Source organism: Ovis aries, chromosome 17 (genome assembly GCF_016772045.2).
Source record: "Ovis aries strain OAR_USU_Benz2616 breed Rambouillet chromosome 17, ARS-UI_Ramb_v3.0, whole genome shotgun sequence".
NCBI lineage: Eukaryota > Metazoa > Chordata > Mammalia > Artiodactyla > Bovidae > Ovis > Ovis aries.
In genome coordinates, this window is record NC_056070.1 from 65,899,457 (window position 1) to 65,922,667 (window position 23,211).

Consider the following 23,211-nt stretch of genomic DNA (forward strand, 5'->3'; position numbering starts at 1 on the left):
GACACCGTTTATTCTCTGTTAATGATAAGGTCAGAAGTCCAAAATGAGTCTCACGGGGTTAAAGTCAAGGTGAAAAGAGGCCTAGCTTCTTCTGGAGGCCCCAGGGGATGACCCATTCCTTGCATCCTCCAGCTTGTAGGGGCAGCCAGCATTTCTTGGCCCCTGGCTGCATCACTCCGATCGGGGATTCCATCACAGCAGCACTGCTTTCTTCCCCATGGAATCCCTTGCCTCCCTTATATAAGAACCCTTATGGTTACAGTTAGGGCCCACCCAGAGTATCCACAGAATCCAGGATAATCCCTCATCTCAAGATTTTTGATTTAGTGACATCTGCAAAATTCCCCTTGCCATCCAAATCCAACGTCATCACATATTTTGGGGATTAGGACGTGGGCATCTTTAGGAGCCTTATTCATCCTCCCTTAGACTGTGAGCCAGAACCACACAGATAAGCCACCTCTGAATTCCTGGCCAACAGAAAACTGTGAGAGATAATGAATGATATTTGATATTTCAAAACGACTAGGTGTTGAGGCAATTTGTTATGTAGCAATAAATAACTAACGCAGAGTGAGGTTGTAATCTAGCATTTGGTTGTAACACTTGGCACTCATAATTCTGGATTTATTGCAGTGTCTTCCTTGAAATATGCAAGTAGAGAAGTGTGCAAATCACAGAAGTATAGAGTTGGATTTTTTTTTTTTTTTTTTTTTTTACAGACTGAAAACACCCTGTCTGTCTTTAATAACAAAGCCTGGGATGTAGCCCAGAGGCTCTGTACCGGTAATTCTCCTGTGTCTTCTCAGATTCATTCTTGCCCCTTCTCTGCTCTGAACGACAGGAAGCTGTTTTCCCAGCTTGCCTTCTGGTAGGTTCAGCCAGTGGAAGGCAGTGACGGACAATAGAAAGAGAAGAGGAGGAGAAGAGAGTGTTCTCCCTCTCTCTACACTACCTTGAGGAGGGGGGCAGGCCTGGCCGCAGCTCAGCCTCTGTAAGCCCGTGTCCCGTCAGGGACCCTCCTCCCTGACAGCAGCACCCACTGGGCAGCCCTGCCGTTGCCTGACTTCTTGCCTTTTCCTTCCAGCCCTGGGTGAGCAGTACCTTCCTGCTGTTGCTAATCTCTTCTGGCTTCTCATCTTCCCCATCACCTGGAAAACCAGTTCCCTATATTAAATTCCTCTGGTTGAATGATCTAGAGCGATTTCTATCTTCCTGACTGATAGAGGCTTCCTTGGAGGCATTACATTAAATCCTTCTGACTTCAACAAAAAAAGCATCAGGTTCATAGAATTCATTTTCTGAAAAATGAGGTTATCCTCACTATACAGTCCCTGCAGGTTTCATATTTTCAAAGTCTTCACTTGGAAAGAAGGAAACAGGAGCATTTGTTACGTATCAAGTACGAGCCACAGTATTAGGTATACCAGCTGTACGCAGTTTACACTATTTCACTTGTTCCCCCAATACTGTTTATCGTGGAATAATACTGTCATTCTAACAGATGAGAGCCCGGAAGCCAGAAAGGGCTGGTGGCTCTTGAGCAGTCACGCGGCGCTTCATGTTCACCTTGTCCTAAGGCCAGTGCTCCTCCCGCTGCTCCCACGGTGGTGGCAGTGGGCATCTCCCCCTCCCCGCCCACCGGGGTGGCTCCCTAGGTGTGGTGGGCTTCAGCTTCCCTCGGTCCCAGAGAGCACCCCTCAGTTTCAAGGAGAAATACCCCCTACCCAACCAGCTGATATAAGTTTCTTCTTTGAGGATTGAGGAGGCATTTCCAGGATGATTGAGGTTATATCAAGTGTTGGCAGGGTTGGTGGTTCCATTTGATGCTGGCAGATGGAGCAGAGGGCAGCCCTGGGGAGAAGCACTTAGCTGGTCGGTTCAGAGAGTGGACTCGGGCCCCACATTGCCTGTGATCCATTAGACGTGCCTACCGCGGGTGAAGAAAAAGGACGGGAGGGCTTGTGAGATTATTTCCTGCCCCTTTGGAAACAGGCAGGCCTAAGCTTGAACCTGGTGCGTCACTGTCCAGCTGGGTGACTTCGGGCTCTCTGATGAGTCACTCTGTGTCTGTCGCATCATTAAAATACAGTAAAAAAATTTGCAGGACTGTTTTGAAGAGAGGGTGTTGCCTAGTGACAGCCAGCTTCTCCCTAGTCCTGCTTCCAGGTGGAGCTGGGGCTCCTTTTCAGCTTCTCCTGTTGCGGAGGGCGGGCTCCGGAGCATGCAGGCTCAGTAGCTGTGGCACACGGGGCTTCTTTAGTTGTGGCAGGTGGGCTTAGTTGCCCAGCAGCAGGTGGGAGCTTAGTTCCCCAACCAGGGATTGGACCCACGTCCCCTGCATTGGAAGGCGGATTCTTAACCACTGGACCACCACCCTCAGTCTTAAATAAGGGAATCTGATGCATCATCTGGGGTTTTCTAAGACTCAATGGACGTGAATCTGACTGAACTCCGGGAGTTGGTGATGGACAGGGAGGCCTGGCGTGCTGCGATTCATGGGGTCGCAAAGAGTCAGACACGGCTGAGCGACTGAACTGAAGGGGTGCCCCAGCTCTTTCTCAGAGGGGGACTGAACACTTCCTGCTGGTGCTCACTCCATTGCCATCATGGCTTGGCAGCTCTTGCCAGGACACAGCACACGGGGCCCTTCCTCCCAGGCACGTGACCTTTGCACAATTTAAGTGAAACTGTGGTGGTTCCTCATACCTCACCCCACAGAGGTAGTAATTCCGCTGTGACTTTGTTGTAGTATTCTTGGGTTACTTTTTATGGGTTTCTACTGTATATGACTCTGAGGGTTCTTATAAAGATGATGTGAGAGAAGGTTTTTAGACACTTAGCGCCATGCCTGCCCACGTGAGAGACAGAAATAAATGCGTTCATTTATTAATTATTCACAGACACTTGTTAACTACATGCTGTGTGTATCTATAGATGCACATGTGCACACGCATTCACACATACACACATTTATGTATATTTACGTTTATGTTTTCATATACGATCTGCATACGTTATATAAACATGCATTTTGTATATGTGTCTACAGCTTATGTATGTGTGTATAATTTTCTTAACACCAGGCTCTGTAAATACAGTTTCTGTTTGTCTTTAGCACATCAAAAACGAATAACAAGATGATTTCTCATCAGGTGCTGGGGATGTTTCCAGATAGTCTGCTCTATACTAACTGTGCTGTGCTTAGTTGCTCAGTCATGTCCAGCTCTGTGACCCCGTGGACTGTAGCCCACCAGGATCCTCTGTCCATGGGATTCTCCAGCCAGGAATACTAGAGTGGGTTGCCATGCCCTTCCCCAGGGGATCTTCCCAACCCAGGGATCGAATCCAGGTCTCCTGCACTGCAGGTGGATTCTTTACCATCCGAGTCCCAGGAAGCCCATACTATAAACTAGGTAAAATTAACTTTGGGAAGCCCTGTGGGATACCCCCAGAGGCGAGCAAGGCAACCTCCAGAGCCGCAGAGAGTGACATACGAGAGTGCGTGTCTGCAGACAGAAGAGGGGCCTCTGAAGGCGGAGATGCCCTGGGCAGAGGAACCAGACGATGGTTTTAAATATTAGCCTCTAATTGAACCTCACAAGAGGAGGCGATGTTAATTGCAGCCTCTAATTGTATGAACTGCTCCCTACATGAGCAGCGCCACACAGCATGTTCCAGGGGGAGCAGCTTGGGCGTGTAACAGGGGTTCATGAGCCTCTCACATAATGCACGGGCGGCCAGCACATACGCATACCACGTGCTCTTGTGTTGCTGTCTGTATGCATGGTCTGTACTGTGTGCAGCTAAGCGAGTATCACCCTGTCCCTCTACGTGCCTCTTACAGTCGTGCAGTAACACCATTCACTCAATCCTAGGACATCTTGAGTGCCTGCTCTGTTCTAGACTCAGCAATACAGGTAGGTTAGGGCCCTAGAGGAACGATGCTCTGTGGAAGTTAGGGTTTTGTCTATACCTGCCACACCTGGGTCAGTGCTGGCACATAGTTCATGCTCAATAAATGTTTACTGAACGAATATGCATACATAATGCCTACATATATATAATGAATCTAGACTTTATGTTAGAGTCATATGTCTGTTACAATGTGTGTATCACTCCCAGGTGATGCTAGTGGCACAGAACCAGCCTGCTACTGCGGGTTCGATCCCTGAGTCGGGAAGATCCCCTGGAGGAGGAAACAGCAACCCACTCCAGTATTCTTGCCTGGAGAATCCCATGGACAGAGGAGCCCGGCACACTGCAGTCCATAGGGTCACGAAGAGTTAGACGTGGCTGAAGCTACTGAGCACACAGTCACTGTGTTATAGCTACAGAGTGATAAGGACTTATTACTAAACCCACGTTAGTGGGTTTCTGCTGTATACATCTTACTATCTAAATAGTTTTGTAGCCTAATTTTTCCTCCAGCTTCTTCCTGCCCCATGTCCCTAAAAAGAAAAAAACACAGAAGACCACAAGCTCACCCTTGGCCTCAAAACGCAACCTCATTTGTGTAGTGGCAGTGCTGACCGACCGCAGGTCCGGGAGGTGGAAGAAGGCCCAGCCCTCCCTCGTGCCCTCTTCTCCTGGTGCCCCCCTCCCGTGTCTCTCGAGCTGTCTCTGGCACAGGCTTGTTTTGTCTGCCTCCAAGAGACTGGTGGGGCCGCCGCATCCACTTCACCTAATGACTTGGTCTCCGCAATCAGCGGACTACCTGCTTTTCGAGCTGAAGCAGGGAAGGTGTGCTGATTGCTGATTACACAGACTCTGAATTTCCCAAATCCGTCTTCTCGGGAGGTTTCCGCTGAGCGTGATGTGCATCCCCAGGCAAATTGGAGAGTGGAGCCCAGAGGGCAAGGGGCATGGTGGAGAGTGAGGGGGTAGTCGCAGGTCCCCGGAACCACCTGCCTCATCTGTCTGTGGATGGTTTTCTTGCTCTTGACCCTCCTTGCTGTCTAGGTAACTCACCCTTTAAGCTGCCCTTGCTTTCCACCCCTGCTTCTCCTCTGTAGATGGTGAAAAGCTTTCAGAGGCCTGCATTCCAGCCTCCTTATTCTCTGTGTGACCTTGGCGGACCACCTCAGTGCTGCAGGGGCACCCACCTGGTTGCTACTTGGTCTCCTCTCAGAATTAAAAGATAGTAACACCACTGCTGTCCAAGCCTTTCCTCTCTGCCACACTCATTCTGTGCTCACAGCAGCCCTGTGAAGGGGCCACTGCTGCCTCCATTTTACCAGTGGGGATCAGAGAGGTTGAGTAACTTGCTGAAGGTCACACAGCCTGTGGGTGGGAGAGCTTGGGTTTGAACCCAGGCATCCCGGCTCCAGAGCCTGCTTTCATGATCATGATAGTGTGGATCGGACCCACCTCAGGTCCCCATTTCCTCTGCTCAGCTGCTTAGTCCCAGCCCAGAGCCCCCATCCCGAAGACCCAGTACCTGCGCCGTCCCCATCCTCTGTCCCCCAGGAGGGCCCCTGCAGGTCAAGGTTGGAGGGCCTCCTCTGCATGATGCTGACATGGGCCAGGGTCACCCAGGCACAACTGGGAGGGGACATCCAGGCTCCTCTAGCTTGGCTCACGTGGCACACGGGCCTCACCTGAGAACCCAAGACCTGGCTGCCTCACTTTGCGGTCTCTCGACTGTGTGACCATGGGTGGGTCTTCTTGCTGCTCTGGTGCTCAGTCTCCTCATCTCTAAAAGGAACGATCACCACGTGCCTGGCCTGGCCGTGACGTGCCTGGCATGCCTGACGTGCCTGGCATGCCTGACGTGCCTGGCATGCCTGATGTGCCTGGCATGGCCCTGAAGGGGCCGTTGGGTAGCATCTTTGTGTCTTAGAAACACAGTGATGCCTCGTCCCCTCGCCTCCCAGGGACGCTGTCATCCTGGCCCACTAGCAAGGAGCTGAGCTCGGGCGTCGCTCCTGCCGTCTCCTGGGATTGTGCACCCAGCCATCTTCCTGGTGTCTCGATGAGCTGACAAGAACCCCCTCGCTGTCCCACAGTGTGTGTTATTTCCTCTGACAGTCCACCAGCCTCCTGCCTGGGGGCCCCTGCCTCAGACCGCCTCTCACCTCATCAGCACCGAGATGGGGATTTCACAGCTGGCAGTTTCAGTCAGCCGTGATATTCCACCAGCCCCTGTGCGCAACCCCCACCTCTCCACGCCGCCCCTTCCCTCGTCAGCCGGGCTTGACCCTTTGGCTTCCTCGGTCTTTGCTCACTGTCTCTCTCAAATTGAAAAAGACACACAATCAGGGAAAAGGCACAGACTTACCATACCGTGGATGGACCAGCTGGCCTGCTACAGGGATCTGAATGTGTCCCTGCAAAGGGAGCCCTGGGCCTTGCTGGCTTTCCCAGGGGCAAGCAGACAGAGCCCCAGAAAGATCACTGGCCAGTGAGCGAGGCAGACCAGAGGTCTGCCCCTTGCTGCCCCGAGTGACTTCCCTGGCCTCAGTTTCCTCATCTGCAAAATAAAGAAAAGGCATCCCAGGCCCAGAGAAGGGCTATAATGTTGGTGAGTCTCAGGGGGAGCTGAGAGCCGTACTTAAATGGACGCACAGTCCTTCCGTTTCAGCCTTCGCGCTCTCATCAGCTGGTATATACCTGTTGCCTAAGACAACAGTCAAAAAGAAACTTGATCTAAGAGCAGCCTGAAGGAAAAACCCTATCCCTCCCCCACCTTTGCTCCTGTCTGTAAATATCCTCAGCTCTCCACGTGCTTTCCCAGCTACACGTGTGCTGTTTGCATGGAGACCTGGGCCTCATATTTTCTGTTCTTTTCTGCTTGCTTGACATTATTTTGCGAAGGGTTCCCCGCTGGCGCCACCCTGATTGCTAGTGTTGGCTTCTGTCTAAGCATCAGAGTGACGCACCGCACCGCAGCTTCCCTACCAGTCCCCGTGGCTGGGCGGCGGGGCGGCTCTCGGGCTCTCGGTGCCATCAGTAGCTCCATTCCAAGCGTCCTCAGGTCCAGGGCCTTGCTCTGCATGCCCCCCTTTCTAATGTTTATCATTTACTCTATTGTTGGTTGCGCTGGGTCTTCATTGCTGCACACTGGCTTTCTCTAGCTGTGGTGCCCGAGCGTCTAATTGCAGTGGCCTCTCTGGTTGCAGAGCACAGTCTCTAGGCATACAGACTTCAGTAGTGGTGACTCACAGGCTCAGTAGTTGTGACACACGGGCTTAGTTGCCCTGTGGCGTGTGGGATCTTCCCAGACCAGGAGTCGAACTCGTGTCCCCTGCATTGGCAGGCAGCTTCTTAACCTCTGGACCAGCAGGGAAGTCCTACTCTGCCTTTTGACTCTATCCCCCGCTAGGATTAGCTCCCAGAAGGTGGGTCTCTGGGTTGAACCCAGGGTTTCTCAGGCTGAACGCTGGTGACACTCGTGTGCAGTAATCGGTCCTCAGTGGTGGGGGCTGCTCTGTGAACTGAGGACGCTGGACAGCACCTTTGGCCTCTGCTCTGCGAGAGGCCACCAGACCCCCATGTGACAACCAGCAACGCCTCTACACAGCGTCCCCTGGAGGGCAGACTCACTCTCGGCTGACAGTCATTGTGTGAATGGGGAGCAGTGTGTGGAAAACATCACACATGGCAGGCAGAGGCGTTCCAGAGAGTCTGGATGAAATCCAGTTAGAGCTGAAAGTAACCGGACGAGCACAGGTGGAGTCTGCTGCACCCGCTTCAGCTCCAGCTCGAGTCCCATTCAAGCCTCCCCCAGGCCTCAGCTCTTCATCTGTGAAATGGGGACAGTTTGCCAGGCTCAGGAGCAGAGAGTGAGGGCAGGAGCCCAAAACGCTGAAGGAAGCGCTGGGCATGGAAAGGTCTCAGTACACGTCAGCGGTGCTGGCCAGCTCCAGAGGGAGCTGGGGTTTCTGTCTTTGCCCGTGCTGCCTTTGAGGGTGGTGGGAGTGCTGAGGGAGCCTGGGTGGCAGAGTTGAGAGGAACCCGCCCTCCCCGCAACCTCCCGCTCCACATCCACCCTGGGGCAGGGCTCAGCCTCCAGAACCAGCCTCAGTGGCTCTCCTGGGAAACATCACTGAGTCTTACTTCCACCATCCATCCAGGGCGTTCTGTGTGGGGTCGCACAGGCTGAGTCCAGCCTTCCTGGTGTGGGTGAGCTCCTGAGGCGTCTCTTTCCTCCTCTGAAATCTGCAGCATCTGTCTGAGGCTCCATAAGCCCTTCCTTAGGGAGAGCCCCTCGTGGGTACCCACCACGTCACAGGGTCCCGGTGAACACCAGGCTCCTCCCCAGAGCTCTCGTGAGTGGGGGTCTCACCCAGGGCCAACGTGTGCGGTGGTCTCTGTCCCCAGGAGAAGTACGTGGAGGAGCTCGCTGCGATACGACAGACCCTGCAGACTGACCTGGAGACGTCCATCCGCCGGATCGCCGACCTGCAAGCGGCCTTGGAGGAGGTGGCCTCCAGCGACAGCGACACAGAGAGGTGACCTGCGAGGGGCAGGCAGGGCTGCGCCCTGGGGGCTCTGCGGTCTTCAGGGGACAGGGCTGCCCTCTCCAGGCGTGCTGTGTGTGGGAGGGTAACTGGCCGGCTCAGGCGAGCAGAGGCGGGATGCTCCCTGCTGGTGGTACCGTCCTTGCTGTGGTCCTGGGCTGGTGACTGCTGCCCAGAGGCGTGTAGCTGCCGACTTCCCCGTGAAGGTGTTCATTTCAACATCCATGTGGTACAGACCCAGCGCAGTCGCCATGTTCTGGCCTCTAAATGAAGGGCTTTATCTAAAAAATCCTCAGTTTGTGCAAAAATCCCTTCCACGCCAATAGCCCGAGGATTTCTACGACGCCCCACTAATGTGCACAGCTGTGAAATTGCTGGTAAAATGGCAAATCCTGATCCTGCAGCCGCTTCCCAGCTCATGGTCGCATTCAGGGGGCCCGTCCTCCACACCCACCCACCAGTTTTATTAGAGTCATGACAGGACCAGCGTCTGTCATTACAAACCCCTGGCGTCAATACTACCCACTCCGTGCTTGGGCTGGCTTCTCCGTTAATAGAAATGCTAGAGCTTTGCATTAATTATAAAGGGAATTAATGACTGTATATACAAGCATTGGAGGTTTTTACAAAGGAGCAAAACTTTTAAACCATTTTTACTTGCACAAAAGTAGATTGCTTTTCTAATAAACAGTAAAATTCTAAAAATAACAAGACTGGAAAGAGGCAGAGAATCTGTTCTTGGAGGTACAGGGACAGGCTGGCCAGGTGTGACAGGGAAGCAGGGGCAACAGCCTGTGAAACAGCCTGTGTTCAGGACAGTGTCGGGGTGTGACGGTCACAGGACCCCCGGTGTGAAAAGATGGCATCTTGGACCTGGACGAGCCCAGGCCATGCGTGGGATTCTTGCAGCTGGAAGAGGGGGCGGCTTGGGGAGGGCGCAGGTGCTGCCCTTCATCCAGCCCGATTTCCAATCAGGGATCCAGGGGTTCAAGTTTGTCAAGTAGCTGGCTCAGATGATAAAGAATCTGCCTGCGGTGCAGGAGACGTGGGTTCGATGCCTGGATGGGAAAGATCCCCTAAAGAAGTAAATGGCAACCCAGTCTAGTATTCTTGCTTGGAGAATCCCACAGACAATGGAGCGTGGTGGGCTACAGTCCATGGGGGTTAAAAGAGTCTGACACAACTTACCAACTAAACTACCACCTGTGTTCTTATCTGGAGAATCCCCTGGACAAAGGGGCCTGGTTGGCTGCAGTCATTGGGGTCACAAAGAATCAGGCATGACTGAGCGACCTAGCACTTTTACTTGTCTCCAGTTATTCAGCCTCTCTGAGTCTCAGTCTCTTCATCTGTAAGATGGGTTGATAATAAGAAGTAAGTGAAAACATCTGACCCTGGCACAGACCCGTGCACTTGGCGGGGCTCAGCCATCGTCAGTTTTGTTCATTCGTCCCTGTGATCAGTTCTGCCTGTTCCATGCCACACTGAGCTGGGTGTTTGTCTCAGGCAACTTGCTTCTTGTCATCCTGTGTCTCTGTCTTAGAGACACAGGGAGATTGAATAACTTGCCCAGGGCAGGCGGAAGTTAAATTCCTGAGGAGTAGAGAGGGAGGAGAGCACAGGGCTGCCTCCGTGGAGCCCACATTCCATGTGTGTGTGTGTGTCCCTGCCCATGAATACAGTGGGCAGACTGACGGATGAAACACGAGACTATAGTGGGACTTACAAAGACAGAGAACACGATGCTTTGAGGAATAGCGGGGGGGTACACCTGGCCTCTCTGAGAGGAAGAGCTGAACTGAAACCTGGGTTGAAAGAAGGAGCCAGAGGCAGGAGCTCCGGAGAAAAGTGAGTCAGGGCCGACAAGGAGTGTTCTGACCAGCCTGCCCAAGTGAGGTGAATGGGAAAGAGCGAGAATCTCCTGCTCTTCTTCCTTCCCTCTCTCCCACCTTTCTTCACCTTTTGAAGTGGCCCACTGTGTCCTCATGAAGCGCCCCAGGACCCCAGGCAGGATCAGCAGCATGACCCATGAGTCCATGGAGGAATGAGAACCTGGGGCTTTTTGTTCAGAATCAGTTCAGTTCAGTTCAGTTACTCAGTCGTGTCCAACTCTTTGTGACCCCATGGACTGCAGCATGCCAGGCTTCCCTTCCATCACCAACTCCCAGAGCTTGCTCAAACTCATGTCCATTGAGTCAGTGATGCCATCCAACCATCTCATCGTCTATTGTCGCCTTCTCCTCCCACCTTTAGTCTTTTCCAGCATCAGGGTCTTTTCAAATGAGTCAGCTCTTCGCATCAGGTGGCCAAAGTATTGGAGTTTCAGCTCCAGCATCAGTCCTTCCAATGAATATTCAGGGCTGATTTCCTTTAGGATGGACTGGTTGGACCTCCTAGCAATCCAAGGGACTCGCAAGAGTCTTTTCCAACACCACAGTTCAAAAGCATCAATTCTTCGGTGCTGCCACTCAGCTTTCTTTATAGTCCAATTCTTAACATCGTTGACGTGACTACTGGAAAAAACAGCTTTGACTAGACGGACCTTTGTTGGCAAAGTAATGTCTCTGCTTTTTAATATGCTGTCTAGGTTGGTCATAACTTTTCTTCCAAGGAGCAAGCGTCTTTTAATTTCATGACTACAGTCACCATCTGCAGTGATTTTAGAGCCCCTCAAAATAAAATCTCTCATTATTCCCATTGTTTCCCCATCTACTTGCCATGAAGTCTTGGGACCAGATGCCATGATCTTAGTGTTCTGATTGTTGAGTTTTAAGCCAACTTTTTCACTCTCCTCTTTCACTTTCATTAAGAAGCTCTTTAGTTCTTCTTCGCTTTCTGCCATAAGGGTAGTGTCATCTGCATATCTGAGGTTATTGATATTTCTCCTGCCAATCTTGATCCCAGCTTGTGCTTTATCCAGCCCAGCATTTCTCTTGATGTACTCTGCATATAAGTTAAATTATCAGGGTGACAATATGCAGCCTTGATGTACTCCTTTCCTAATTTGGAGCCAGTCTGTTGTTCTATGTCCAGTTCTGTTGCTTCCTGGTCTGCATACAGATTTCTCAGGAGGCAGGTCAGGTGATCTGGTATTTCCATCTCTTTAAGAATTTTCCACAGTTTATTGTAATCCACACAGTCAAAGGCTTTGGCATAGTCAATAAAGCAGAAGTAGATTTTTTTCTAGAACTCTCTTGCCTGTTCGATGATCCAGTAGATGTTGGCAATTTGATCTCTGGTTCCTTTTCTAAATCCATCTTGAACATTTGGAAGTTCACAGTTCACATGCTGTTGAAGGCTCGCTTGGAGGATTTTGAGCATTACTTTGCTAGCGTGTGAGATGAGTGCAATTGTGCAGTAGTTTGAATTCTTTGGCATTGCCTTTCTTTGGGACTGGAATGAAAACTGACCTTTTCTAGTTCTGTGGCCACTGCTGAGTTTTCCAAATTTGCTGGCATATTGAGTGCAGCACTTTCACAGCGTCATCTTTCAGGATTTGAAATAGCTCAACTGGAATTCCATCACCTCCGCTAGCTTTGTTCATAGTGATGCTTCCTAAGGCCCACTTGACTTCACATTCCAGGATGTCTGGCTCTAGATGAGTGATCACACCATTGTGATTATCTGGGTTGTGAAGATCTTTTTGTACAGTTCTTCTGTGTATTCTTGCCACCTCTTCTTAATATCTTCTGCTTCTTTTAGGTCCATGCCATTTCTTTCCGTTATTTTGCCCATCTTTGCTTGAAATGTTCCCTTGGTATCTCTAATTTTCTTGAAGAGATCTCTAGTCTTTCCCATTCTATTGTTTTCCTCTGTTTCTTTGCATTGATCGCTGAGGAAGACTTTCTTATCTCTCCTTGCTATTCTTTGGAACTCTGCATTCACATGGGTATATCTTTTAACTCAGATGACCATTATATCTACTACTGTGGGCAAGAATCCCTTAGAAGACATGGAGTAGCCATCATAATCAACAAAAGAGTTCGAAATGCAGTACTTGGATACAGTCACAAAAATGACGGAATGATCTCCGTTCATTTCCAAGGCAAATTGTTCTGTATCACAGTAATCCAAGTCTATGCCCTGACCAGTAATGCTGGAGAAGCTGAAGTTGAACGGCTTTATGAAGACCTACAAGACTTTCTAGAACTAACACCCCCAAAAGATGTCCTTTTCATTATAGGGGACTGGAATGCAAAAGTAGGAAGTCAAGAAACACCTGGAGTAACAGGCAAATTTGGCCTTGCAGTACAGAATGAAGCAGGGCAAAGGCTAATAAGAGTTTTGCCAAGAGAATGCACTGGTCATAAAATACCCTCTTCCATCACCAGATTGTCAATACCGAAATCAGATTGATTACATTCTTTGCAGCCAAAGATGAAGAAGCTCTATACAGTTTGCAAAAACTAGACTGGGAGCGGACTGTGGCTCAGATCATGAACTCCTTATTGCCAAAATCAGACTTAAATTGAAGAAAGTAGGGAAAATCACTAGACCATTCAGGTATGACCTAAATCAAATCCCTTACTATTATACAGTGGAAGTGAGAAATAGATTCAAGGGATTAGATCTGATAGGGTGCCTGAAGAACTATGGACAGAGGTTCGTGACATTGTACAGGAGGCAGGGATCAAGACCATCTGCAAAAAAAAAGAAATGCAAAAAGGCAAAATGGTTGTCTGAGGAGGCCTTACAAATAGCTATGAAAAAAGAAAACCAAAAAGCAAAGGAGAAAAGGAAAGACATACCCATTCGTTCAGAATAGATTCGGAATTTCACTGCAGTCACAGCAAAGCTGCATCACATGCAGGCCCCTCTGGGCATGGACTGGGAGCCTGTGAAGCCAGCCCTGAGCCCAGGATGCTTCCTGGGAAGCATCTCCTAATTCTCAGCTGCCTTGGGCCTCTCTGTCTTATGATTCCCATGGAGCGTGGATTTCAGTAATGGCATAGACGTGGGAGGAAACAGGAGAAAAATTGCCCAGAAAGAAGGCTCAACAATTCTTAAGTCTCAGTTCCAGAGAATTCGTACCATCCAAGCCAAGCTGTCTGGTCACTGCACAGTTAAATTGGTTATCAACGAGAAAGAGAAGTGTGCGGGTCCCCGGGGTGGAAAGCCATCATGCAGAGCAGGGCCCTCGCCCCCGCCCGGGTGCTGCAGGCACTCTTCCCTGGCAGTTCCGCCCCACTCGCCCCTCATAATTGCCTCATCGCCCAGGGACAGCAGTGTTGATTGGAGCCTGAGGGACTGGTCCAGGTACATCTCTGAACTGAGCTCTCAATTAGGATTCAGACCCACCCTGGGAGAGAGAGAGAGAGCGGTGCTTCAGCTGGAGGTGAGGCTCTTTGAGAGACTTGTTCAAATTATGAAAAGTCACATTTTCCCATGTTGGGAATTAGATCCGAGCGTAACAGGCCTTCCAGGCTGGAAACGTGCTCAGAAAGCCAGGAGGCCGGTATGGCAGCGTCTCAGCGCATGCTCGCCAGCACGGGTGCCCTTGCGCTGTAACTTGGGCTAGGGCCTCAGCCTCCTTGGATTAGTGGAGGAACGCTTTAAGCTGTTCCCCTAGGCTCAGAGAACGCTCATGACTCACGCATCAGCCCACAGCCCCATCTGTTCTTGCCCAGGGTCTGCGGCTGCTCTGTCATCACCTCGGCTGGGAGTTTGGGGTGGGGTTGGTGGGGAGTTCAGAAAGGTCAGTGGATGACCCCTGACCCCCAGGTCAGCCAAGAGTATCCACACCAGCTGGCTCCATCTGAGACGAAGGCTGTGGAAAGGCGTCCTCTGGTGCTGTGTTGAGTGTACGTTGTACATTTTCCAACATCTGTGCTTGCTAACTTGACGAATTTGAGCTGCGGTGAGAGAAGTAGAAAGATCTGGGCCTAAGCAAAGACTGTGGCTGCCACCGAGGGCATCATCCCGCTTCAGCTTATTCAGTAGTGGGCCCAGGCTCTAGCCAGACTGCAAGAGTTCCTGCTGTGAAGTAGGGCAGGCTTGAGGCCCGCCCACCCCTCTCTTCCCACAAAGCTCTTAACCTCCTGATTTTGCTTAGAAGTGGCTCACAACGTTTCTCTATTATTCTGAGACATTCCGAGTTACATCCCAGGGCCCTTAGTGCAGGACCGCAGGCTCATATGACACCACGGAGGACACTGCTCTTTCTTTCTTTATTAAATTGATTTTTGACTGTGCTGGGTCTTTGTTGCTGTGCGTAGGCTCTCTCTAGCTGCGGCGAGTGGGAGCCACTCTTCTTTGTGGTGTGCGGGCTTCTCACTGCGTCCACCTCTCTCGTTGTGGAGCATGGGCCTAGTTGCGTGGGCTCGGGTTATAGTGCTTAGTTGCCCCACAGAGTGTGGAACCTTCACAGACAGGGATGGAGCCTGTGTGCCCTTAATTGGCAGGCAGATTCTTAACCACTGGACCGCCGGGGAGGTCCAGACATCTGGCTTTCTAGGAAGGCCTAGATACCCAGCTAGTGGGCTTCTTGGGGAATGAGGGCTCCAAACCACTTTATATCCGCCCTGGCATCACAGGGCACGCTGACCATCGTGCTACTGGCGTCTCTTTCCTGAGGACTGACTGTGCCAGGCTGCACAGCCTACCTGCCTAGTTCTCACAACAACCCTCTGCAGGTGGTAACTATTATCACCCCCAGTTTACAGACGAAGAAACTGCAGCTTAGACAAGTCAGGAAACTGGCCCCAGCGCACACAGCAAGTGATGGGGCTGTAATTTGATTCCAGGTTGACCCCGTCACCCACACTTCCAATGAGCAGGCCCTGCTGTCATGTCAGACATACCCCATCTTTCCCCTTTCTCTTGTCAAAGTCTTGGTCCTCGGCCAAGTGTACTGGCCTGTCATCCTGGTAAACTTGTGTCTGTCGCTGTGATATGGGGCCAGTGCATCTGTGTGTTACTTCCCAGGCAGTGTTTATATTCAGACCAGAGTTGTCTGGCAAAGGCTCCATGGAAAGGAATACAGCGGAAGACATTTAATTACTTCTGTTCTCACCAGCAGTCCACCTGTCCACACGTGCCTGGCCCATGTTCCTCTTGAAAAGTCACAGGAACCCAGGCAAGAGAAAGGACCACTAGCACATGTTAGGAGATGAGGGAGAAACCAGGGACCGCATATCATGTACCAGTGCTGGCTGCACTGCCAAGGAGATCAGGACCAGGGACAAGTCGGCTGCCCTTCCTGGGCCTCTGCCTGCCTGCCCAGCAGACTACAATCATCACTGTCATCACCGTCATCACTGAGTCCCTCCTGTGTTGGGGCGGAAGATACGGTCAGGAAACATGGATCTGCCTCGTGAGCTTGAGGTCAGACTTTTTCTTCATGTCGTGGAAGGGTCAGTGCATTTTAAACTCTGGTTAGGAAGAACCCCCTATTACACCAGAGGAAACGCCTATAGAAAATTCCAGCGTAGGGTGGAGTGTAGCCATCCTCGGATTGGAGTGAGAGAGGAGGGTTCCCTGTGGATGGACTCAGTGTTTAAATCTGCCCTCCTGAAAGGGCTCTTCCCCCAGACTAGAGACATGCTCGCTCGGAGACGTCCAGCAGTGCTGTGCCTTGGTTAGTTATATTGTGCTCTAAAGATGCTCCCTTGCAGGATCCAGTTAAAGACCATCATTCAGCCCATTGAAGTGGGTGAGGAAGCACACCTGGTTGCCCAGACCTTGTCTGCGGCGAGTTCAAGGCCAGTCGCCCTCAGGGTTATGGGGATGTTCACTTGTCCAGGCACCCACCGGGATCTCTGGGCCCAGCCTGTCTTACTCAGACTCACAGACTCCCGGGTGGACAATGGGCCCGAAGCTCCTCCCTCTCAGTCATCGGCCTCCAGCCCCAAGGTGGCCAGTTTTTTCCCTTCTTCCCTGCTCTCAGGCAAGAGAACCCTTGTTCTTCTGTTTCTAAGGGGAGTGCCACACCATTTTGAACTGTACAGGTTGGGCTGCAAGACTCTTCAGTTCTTTTTTTCCTTTATATGAGCATTTCAGAAGATGCAGCCCTATTCGTGCAAACCCTTCCCTCTGCTTCCCAGGGCCCTCACCTACCACGTTCTAGCTTCTTTGGTCAGCTGGAACCCGCGTCCTTATCTGGGGTCTGTGAACTGGTAGATCAAGTGAGCGGTGTCCATGCATGAGTTCTAGAGATTATACCATGAACCCGCAGATACTGCACTACAATTCGAGTCTGTGTTTGTGCATCTGGGGAGGTGGAAGTCCCACAGTCTTCATGAAAGATGCTTATGAAAGGCCCAGGACTCCTGCTCTAGGACCTCGGTGTGTCCTCTCCATTGTGCGTGGTCTCTAAGCACCCAAGCTAGACACGGCCCCAGCATCTTGGTCCAGAAGCCTCATTTCACATACGGGGATTCTGTCACCCCAGACAGGGGACAGAAGGCTGAGGCCACTCAGAGGGCACAAAGATTCAGTCACTCCTTCACAGTCTGGTGTTCCTTCTGCAGCCCCAGCGCAGTGAGCCTTAGAGGAGGCTCAGACACCAGTGGGAACAGAGCTGGTGCGACTCACTTAGACTACTGCAGCTAAAGTTGTGAAGCATTTTTAAATAGTTTGTTAAAAAGTTGTATCAAAAAAAAATTATCCTCAAGAAGATTTAGGGTCATTAGCAAAGATACTTTCGTTCTATCTCTTGCTGTCATAGCAAATTAGCTCAAATTTCGTAACACAAGAATGCCCCCGCCTCACGTCAAAGTGACAGACGCCAGTTCGCTGGCGTGGCAGGCCAGTGACTCGGCCAAGAACAGACCCTGGCAAGACAAGGGGCGAATCTGAGTCCCCCTGGGCTAGAGTCGGAGTGCCAGCAGGGCTCTGCTCCTTCTGGAGTCTCTGGAGGAGAGTCTGTTTCCTCACCAGCTTCCGGGAGATGCCCGCATCCCTTGGCTCATGGCCCCTTCCATCCTCAAAGCCAGAAATGCTGCACCTCTGGCTGTTGCTCCGCAGTCAGAAGTCCCTCTGACCAAACCTGGAGAAAGGTCTGTGCTTTTAAGGACCAGAGTCATTAGAGGGGGCCCACCCTGATAATGTAGGACAGCCTGCCTGTCTTAAGATCCTCAATCTTAACCACATCTGCATGCCCCTTTTGACACCTCAGGAAACACAGTCACAGACTCCTGAGATAAAGATTGAGATGTTGAAATCTTTGGGGTCATTATTCTGCCTCTCAAAGCGTGGTTCACAAAAGGCGCTTTTCGTTATACTGAAGAAGTCAGCAGATTTTTCTTTAAAAGGCCAGATAGTGAATATTACAGCTTCTCAGGCAGTGTGGTGTCTGTTGTAGCTGCTCTACTCTGCTACTGAGGAGCAAAAGCAGTCACGGATGAAATGCAAATGAGTGGCGGTGGCTATGTTCCAATAAAGCTTTATTAATAAGAACAGATATGTAGATTCAGTCCATGGCTGTCATTTACAGACCCCTCTTCTATTGGATTCACCAGACACCATCCAAGAGAACTTCCAGTCTGGCCTGAGCCGTGGGGCCAAAGGGACAAATAAGCTATGTTCTTGGCCTGGGAAGGGCCCTTGCAGTCTGATGGGGATGAAGCGATGTTAGTAGAAGTCAGGAGAGTGACAGGTCCTTGGGAAGGGACCAAGGCTACAGGTGCCTCTCAGAAGAAGTGACCAGGGCTTCTGGGAAGGACTTGGCCAGATTCCACTGAAGAACAAAGCTGGGAGGTCCCGGCCTGAGGAGGCAGGCTCGCGTGTTTGAAGTTTGTGGTTTGACTGTCTGTACCTGTACACTGGGTGACTGCAGTCTGGTTAGGGGCATGAGCCGAGTAGCTCTTAGAGACCTGGGATTCAAAGCTTTGTGACCTTGGACAGGGGTGTCAGCTTCCTCAGCTCCACGACGGAAACTAGCAAGGTGATTAGTGGGATCATGTGTAAAGCATGTTTGTTGAATCAAGAGTTCTCCTTAAAGAAGAACCACAATTGTAATTAGCTTCTGAGTTTCCCAGAGTGCACTGAGAAAGCTGACTGCCACAGTCCCATGTCAGATTTGCAAGCAGTCGCGAAGGATATAAAGCCACTGCCTTGCCCACTGACGATTATGATGCTATTAATAGCGGTACTAGTCGTGTTAAAACAGGAGCAAAGGTAGTGGTTGCCACCCTTTAATTAACAGTGCTTATTTGCCAAGAGCCATGCTGAGATGTTCATAAGGGCGATCTCACTTGGTCAGCTCCACAGAGCTTGGGCAGAGGCCCATGATTAGCTACATTTTACAAGGCAGCTGAGGCTGCTCAGAGAAGATGAGAGACTTGCCTAAGATCACACAGCGGCAAAGGTCAGAGGCGGGACTCAAACCCAAGTTTATCTGACATCAAAGACTGTGTTCTTCCGCAGGCTCTGGCAGCCCAAGAGTAACAGATGCTTTCTTGTGCCTCCTCCTAGCGTCCAGACAGCAGTGAACTGTGGCGGCGGCAGTAGCAGAAAAGAGATGTAAGTGAGCTCTGATAGAACCGAGCTGGTGACACCGAAGCCAGAGACGAGCCCCTGGCTGTGTCCAGTGTGCAGAAGGAACACCCACCTGCACCGTCACCGCAGGGTCCACGGGAGCCCTGACTCCACGGTCATAGCACACAGCACCGGGGACATACTGCTGAACCGCAGGCTTCTCGTAGAAAAAGAGCAGCCTCCGACTTACCGCGCCTCTGTCCTCAGACACCGTCAGAAGGACAAACGTCAGTTGCCTCAGAAGAGTTTCTAGACTGACATTTGAGCCCTGCACATTCTGGTCCTGACTTACCCTCCACTTGGGACTCCTCTTCCTGTATCTCCCGCACCCTCCTTACCTGTGTGGGTGCGGTTCCCTCCACCTGACGCTCCCTTCTCCAGGCCTGTGTGGCCGAGCTCCACCCTTCAAAGAGGATGTAGCCCAGCAGCCACTGCTGCATTCCTTCCCTTACGCCTCCAAGAAACAAATCGGGGCTCCCTCCCTGTCCTCCTTAGAACCCATTGTCTGTCTTCATCTTTGGCACTGATAGTTTCCTTTTTGATTTTATGGTTATTTATATAGATGTCTGCTCTGCTCAAATGGGGTCCCGAGGACAGGGGCAGTGTTGAGTTCATGTTTATAGCTCTTTCGCATGGCACAGAGTGTTCTATAAACAAACAAAATTTGTAAATATATATATTTATTATATATCATATACGAGTGACTATATCAACCAGAAAGTGAAATAATCATTCAACACCCACATCAGTGATAGGCTCGCACAGGCTTCTCCCTGTGCTGCTTTCAGAAATAGGGAGTGTACAATTAAGTCTCTGTCCACAGAGACATTCCAGCTAAGGTAGGCAAGCAGTTAAGACCTTCACAACTGATAGATTCCATGAACATTTATCATTTGGTCTGAAATTCAATGCCAAATTGCACTCCGAAATTGGAAAATACCTTGGCGTCTATATTATTTATCTTCCCAAGGAATAGCACTGATTTTTAACTTGAGCATTGGAATTGGAGGGACCAGGGTTTGCACCCCAGCTTCATCACTGACCGACTAGGTGACCTTGGTTAAGACCCACACTGGCCTCCTCAGATCCCATTAGTCTGGTCTGTGTAACAGGTGCAGGGCTGGCTCCCACCTCTCGGGGATGCTATTGTGAGCTCTGGTTACAGTGATGTGTGTAAGCAGTTAGTGCCGTGCCTGGCTCACGCTAAGGGATGGATACCTAGCTATTGCTGTGACTGTGGTTGTCCCCGTGCTGACAGCACCTTGCATTCTGGTTCTAGAGATGACGTCTCCACCCTCAGCTCCCAGCCGGGGGCCAGTCTGCAGTCTTGGCTAAGTTGTACTCTGTCCCTGGCCACAGACACCGCAAGGACCCCCTCGCGACAGTCAGCCGTCAGCAGCCGTACTCTCAGCCCCAGGTAAGAGTATCCTCTGCTGCCTCTGGGCGACCAGTAGTTCAGAGAATCACAGGCTTCCCATGTTGCTATTTAAGTCTTCGATTCCCTGTGTCCTAGACAAGGATATGCATGGTCCAGTTTGAGGTATGACCCTGCCACTTCTTAGCTGTGTGACTTAAGGCAGGTCAGTTACCCTCTCTGAGCCTTTGCTTCCTCATCTGTGAAACAGGAAATATAATTGTATTTACTGCCCCAAACAGTCAAAATGAAGAGGATCTAATACAGCCCACCTAATGCATGGTTTTCCAGATGAGTTCAAATAGCATGGGGTGAGCATTTTTAAAACTAGCTGTAGATTTCGTATGTTTGTTTTCCATCTAAGGCAAGTCCTACTAATTTTCCGTTTATAGATAGTTTTGTATTTAAATTTTCTTTATAAAAATGTTTGCTGAAGTTTTTGGTTTTGTTTCTTTCTTTTACTGGGAAGTGTGTATAAAGACAGTTAGGCCGGATGATGTCCCTTGGAAATCTCAGCTTTATTTGAATGTCAGAATTTTATATTTTGTTTCCTACCATGGAAGGAGACAAATTCAGTCATGCCTTGAGATGGGACCCTCACAAGTCTGTAGGATTGCCCATAATAATTTGCTCCAGCAAATGGGCCTCAGCCTCAGCTGAAGGACTTAAATCTGTCTTCCCTCTTGCTTTCCAGCTCCACTCCTCTCAGCTCATTTGGTTTTCCTTTTCAAGGGCGACCCTCTTGTAATGAGGAGCCAATGGCCATAAATCAGAAATTATGGATTAAACAGATGCATAATTAAGATGAAATGCACACTGCTTGTGTGATAACAGAAGAGCCGATGTGATAAGGTAGAAAAATCACATACTAATGGAGCAGACCCAGACGAGCCCTTGCTGACTTGAAACGGGTTTGCTCTGAAGCAGGAGGCTGTCTTTATGAAAAGAAGAGGGTGGGAGTTCTTGCCAAGCTTTCGGGCATGTTCAGCAAATGGCAAATGTCTGCTGATAATCTTAGGCTGAAAGATATGATGTTGAAAATATCAAAGGGAGGCCCTGAGAATGGGGCGCATCGGGGGAGTTAATTAAAGCAAGATTATCTGATTACCACTCTTAATTAAAAACAAAGACCTGCGTGGAGAAAGAGCCATGTCCTCGGCGAACTCCGAATGCTGAGGACTTCTTCTCTCCTGATAACTGAATAACTTCTGGTCTGTCTCCCCAATCAGCCAGTGTATCAGGCATCAGAGGCCAGAGCTGAATGGGCAAGCGCTTTAACATAATATCCAAAAATTTCATAATTATATTAGGTGCATGATAAGGAATTACACCCTGAGCTGCATGGGAGAAGATAGGCCGCAGTGATTTCCGTACGTGGACTGAAGTCAGAGCATCTGGCTTCCGATCCCATGGCTGCTCCTCTGCAGCTGTGAGACTTGGGGCAGAGGTTTTGTTTGTTTGTTTGATAATTTTTACTGGAGCATAGTTGATTTACAGGGTTGTGCTAGTTTCTGCTGTACAGCAAAGTGAATCAGTCATACATATACATGTACCCACTCCTTTTTAGATTATTTTCCTGTATAGGTCATTACAGAGTATTGATTAGAGTTCCCTGTGGTACGCAGTAGGTCCTTGTTACCTATCTACCTTATATATAGTAGTGTGTATATGGGGCTTCCCTGCTGGCTCAGTGGTAAAGAATCCGCCTGCTAATGCAGGAGAATTGGATTCAATCGCTGGGTTGGGAAGATCCCCTGGAGAAAGACATCGCAACCCACTCCAGTATTCTTGCCTGGGAAGTCCCATGGACCAAGGACCCTCGAGGGTTACAAGCCGTGGGGTGGCAACAGAGTCGGACCCGACCGAGTGACTGAACAGCCACTGAGTGTGTATGTCGGTTCCGGTTCCGCAGTTTCTTTCTCCCTTCCCCCATGAGTAACCGTAAATTTGGGGCAAGTTGCTTAACTTTCCATTCTTTCTCGTGAGTAGACCATTGTCAGGATTAACTAGAAGATGCACTCAGAGCCCAGCTCCTAGAAAGAAATCAGGAAAACCAGCTGCTTTCCTGGTGTTGGTGTTTGATGCCCAGAGTAACCCCAGGGAACTGATGCCATCACCTCCATGCTGCACAAGAGGGATCCGAGGCCCAGAGGGTCAGGAACAACTGATTGAGACAAACTCAGCCACACCCCAGCTCCCGTAGCTTCACCCCGGGCGGCACCTCCAGGCAGCCCTTGCTAGAGCCCAGCCCCCTTTCCGTGCCCACTCCCCTCCAAGTCCTTAGGCTTGTCCAGCTGCAGCTCAGAGCAGAGGGGCCTGCGCCAAGGACAGAGGTGTAGCAGGCGGCAAGAAGGGACCAGAAGCCCCTTGTCAATTTTCTTCATGTTGGTGTCCCTCTGGCTGGCACACAGATGGTGCTCCATAAATGTTTGTTGAATGAATAACTGACCATAACAGCAATACTTGAGCAGAAATGCTAACTGTACTTGGTCACAGCTCAGCTTTGTGATTCAGAGAGGGTCAGTAGTTTGCTTCATGCCATCAGCAGGGAAGCAGAAGAGCCAGGATTTGAGCTCTGGCTTACATCCTTCCAAAGCCTGTGTTGCGTCTGCCATGCTGCCATAATTCTGACCTTTATCCAGGAGGTGACTCACTCACCTGGCAAAGTTACTGGCAAAGAGCTGGCCCGTTATTAATATTAAACCTATATAAGGGTCAGTATTCAACATCCATCCAAATGATATTTATCAAGTGCCTACTGAGTGCCAGATTCCATGGCGTTAAGCCTTGAAAATTTTGAGCCCTTATTAACCTATTAACCTGTAAACATACTCTTTGGAGTATGTTTACAGTTTAAAG

General features: G+C 50.3%; 1 protein-coding gene across 3 annotated transcripts in view; it reads left to right on the forward strand.

The window, feature by feature from the left end:
- MYO18B (myosin XVIIIB) overlaps positions 1-23,211 on the forward strand; it is a 242,074-nt gene that overhangs the window by 198,889 nt on the left and 19,974 nt on the right. For all 3 annotated transcript variants that reach the window (XM_060400839.1, XM_060400838.1, XM_060400837.1), the window contains 3 exons: positions 8,323-8,453; positions 18,876-18,923; positions 20,218-20,355. In XM_060400839.1, coding sequence (XP_060256822.1) covers positions 8,323-8,453; positions 18,876-18,923; positions 20,218-20,355 — 317 coding nt within the window. The remainder of the gene's footprint in view (positions 1-8,322; positions 8,454-18,875; positions 18,924-20,217; positions 20,356-23,211) is intronic.